The 2999-nt window shown below is 33.3% G+C and overlaps 1 protein-coding gene across 1 annotated transcript; it reads left to right on the forward strand.

Moving 5' to 3' along the window:
• The first annotated feature begins 2399 nt into the window (after nucleotides 1-2399).
• LOC121773877 (leucine-rich repeat receptor protein kinase EMS1-like) lies at nucleotides 2400-2999 on the forward strand. The gene has a single exon (XM_042170801.1). The coding sequence runs from the start codon at nucleotides 2400-2402 to the stop codon at nucleotides 2997-2999; it is 600 nt and encodes a 199-aa protein (XP_042026735.1).

The following is a 2999-nucleotide window of genomic DNA, read 5'->3' on the forward strand; positions in this document are numbered from 1 at the left end:
ATACAAAATCTCTTTAGTTGTTGGAGACAAAGAGGAAACCAACTAATCCCAATCGCATATGAAATTGCATACAGATGCATGCCAAATAAAGTACTCCCTCTTCCGTTCCTTGTTAATAGAGACATTTCTTTTTCGGCACGGAGTTTAAAAATAGTGTGTTAAATGGATGGTGGAAAAAATAGGGAATAAAATAAGATAAATGAAGAAAGAATAAAGTAAAAATGAGAATTACTTTTTGCTAAAAATAGAAATGACTCAATTAACTTAAACTACTTAAAATACAAAAATAATTCTATTAACGTGGAAATAAGGGAGGATCATATTTCCAACCCTCAAAGCTATACCTAACTTGGCCCGAAAAGGCATCTGAATGTGGCAATGTACGTTTTGTCATTATAGTTTGCTAATGTTTCATTTTAGAGGTACTATCAAGTATCAATCTATCCAATCTATCAAATTTAAGGTCACTTCTAGTGGAATTTATCAGTAATTATGTTCGGATTTTATTTTAACGATCTCTTTAAATATTCGACTTTGAAGATAGCTCATCGTGATAAAAACTAACTATAAAAATTAACTTTTGTATTTTTAATAGTAAGGAATCTAGGACGCGATCAATTGCTATTTAATTAGCAATTTAAAATTAAGCTCAATTTTTAACGATTAGATTAGGAGATCTAGTGATTGATATAATGTCAAGTAGATTATATTTTAAATTTAAATAATTTTAAATAAAATTAAAGGGTATTAATATCAATTCTCTCTTTTTAAAATTATCCAAAACTTTAATTCTATGTAACTCACCCAATTTAAATTATTTTTTCACAAAAAACATATCAATTTAAAGGTAATTTTATAAGGATTCTAACGAGATCTCAATTGCATATGTTCCGACGACGTTCGGATGATGAAATTTGATGATTTTTATTTCAGTTTTCGTATATGTTGATAAACAGATTTTTATCAACAAATACATCAAAAAATCTCAATATAATGTAGGTAAAATCTCAACATAATGCATGTAAAATCTCAATAAAATTGTGTTTATATTTTCGTGTACTTGTGTTGAAATACTCATGTCATTGTGTTGATATTTATAATACACTATGTTGATATAAAAAAACACGAAAATTATGATATGATAATAGAATGACGATCTTACCATTTTGTTGATATTTTGTCCACTATTTATTGAAATTCGTAAGATTTAATCTCATCCACTCATTTTGAAATCTAATGGTGGATATTTGATCTTGATTTTGGATTATGATGTTATAAGTAATAGAAGATGACTCAAAGACTCTATACTTATTATAATATTACTATATACTCTCTCCGTCCAAAAACATAATCTCATTTTGTCATTTTGTGATGTCCATAAAAAATAGTTAGAAATTTTTTCTTTAATACTTGTTCTCTTTTTTATCATACTTTACCTACTTTTTTTTTTATCTCTCTTACCTTACCGATTTTGTTCTCATTCTCTCTTATTTTACTAATTTCTTATTAAAACTCGTGTTATTCAACAATATGACTTTTTTTTAATGTAGGGAGTATATATCCATCTCATAAAATAGAAATTCTTTTGTTTTTGAATTTGAAGCATAGTATGAATTGATGTGTTTTATACCACTGCATATGAGCTCCTGCATTATTCTCGCGATTCCCAACCCCTTTTAGTTTACCCTTTTTTAAAAACTTATTCAATTCGAACATAAGCATAATTTACATGGCATGTACTACAATAAATAAAAAAATATATGTGATCATTGCATATATTCATTTAGTTTTGGAATGCGGGAGTTGAAAACTTCTGTAGACAGTTAACCCTCTAAATATTTCACAAAATTTCCATGATATTCTGAAATCACCCCAAGTCCAACCCCCCAACAATATAATAAGCTGCCAAAAAGTTGGAGGTTGCAGCAAAAATATAAAACAATAAGCACATGGTGGGTAACTTTTACTCCTATTACACAAATAATATGGTGAGGTCATGGACTACTGTAACCTTAAAAAAAATACTCCCTCCGTCCCGGATTACTTGCACTTATTTCCTTTCTGGGTGTCCCAAGTTATTTGCATTCTTTCCATTTTTAGTAAAAATTATCACCTACAGCCGCAATTGTTGACTTTGCTATACACTCATTCCTTAATCTCCGTGCCGAAAAAGAAATGTGCGAATAGTCCGGGACGGAGGGAGTAAATGATAGCAGCTCTTCTTGGACCAACATCACTCTCACAAACATTTCTAAAATATTCAAAACCAAACAAATCACACATGCTCAGACTCGCTGGTTCTTCATCACATGATCAATCAACACTTTTTGTTTGCCAAAACAAACACACACACACAATCCAACACAGCACAACACTCAGAATTCTCTAAAGCTTACCAAATGTTTCTTCTGTATCTTGGCTATATGCTGTTCCTTGTCCCAATCCCATCTGCTTCGCAGCCTCCAGCTGCACTGAAGCTTCTCCAATTCCGTAACAGTCTGCCAGAAACCTCAAAGTCTCTCCTGCAATGGAACCAAACCACCTCATCTTCTGCTCACTGCAGCTGGCCTGGTGTTTCTTGCTACTCAAACGAAACTGATTTTCGCGTGGAAAAACTGGAGCTAAACGGATTCGGCCTCACTGGGGTTCTAGAGGATTCGTATTCGTTCCTGTGTGAGGTTCCTCATCTCGTCCTTGTTGATCTCAGTGGCAACAATTTCAGTGGAAGCGTTCCTGCTGTGCTCGGAAACTGCAGTCAGCTCATCGATGTTAATCTCAACAGCAATGACCTGTCAGGCCCCATTCCCCCTCATGTTATCAAACCAGGGAAGCTTCTAGCGCTCAACTTGGGCCACAACAAACTATTCGGCATGATTCCACCTGAGGTGGGGCAATGCAAGCGTCTTGAATATCTTTCATTGGAGAAGAATTCACTGAGCGGTCAAATTCCAAGTGAACTCTTTTCTATTCAGAGTCTGAGGTATCTCTACTTGAGTTAG

Source organism: Salvia splendens, chromosome 2 (assembly GCF_004379255.2).
Source record: "Salvia splendens isolate huo1 chromosome 2, SspV2, whole genome shotgun sequence".
In the NCBI taxonomy this organism is placed as follows: domain Eukaryota; kingdom Viridiplantae; phylum Streptophyta; class Magnoliopsida; order Lamiales; family Lamiaceae; genus Salvia; species Salvia splendens.

What these genes read in the sequence shown, in the direction of transcription:
- LOC121773877 (XM_042170801.1), top strand. Translation starts at nt 2,400, where the DNA reads ATGTTTCTTCTGTATCTTGGCTATATGCTGTTCCTTGTCCCAATCCCA.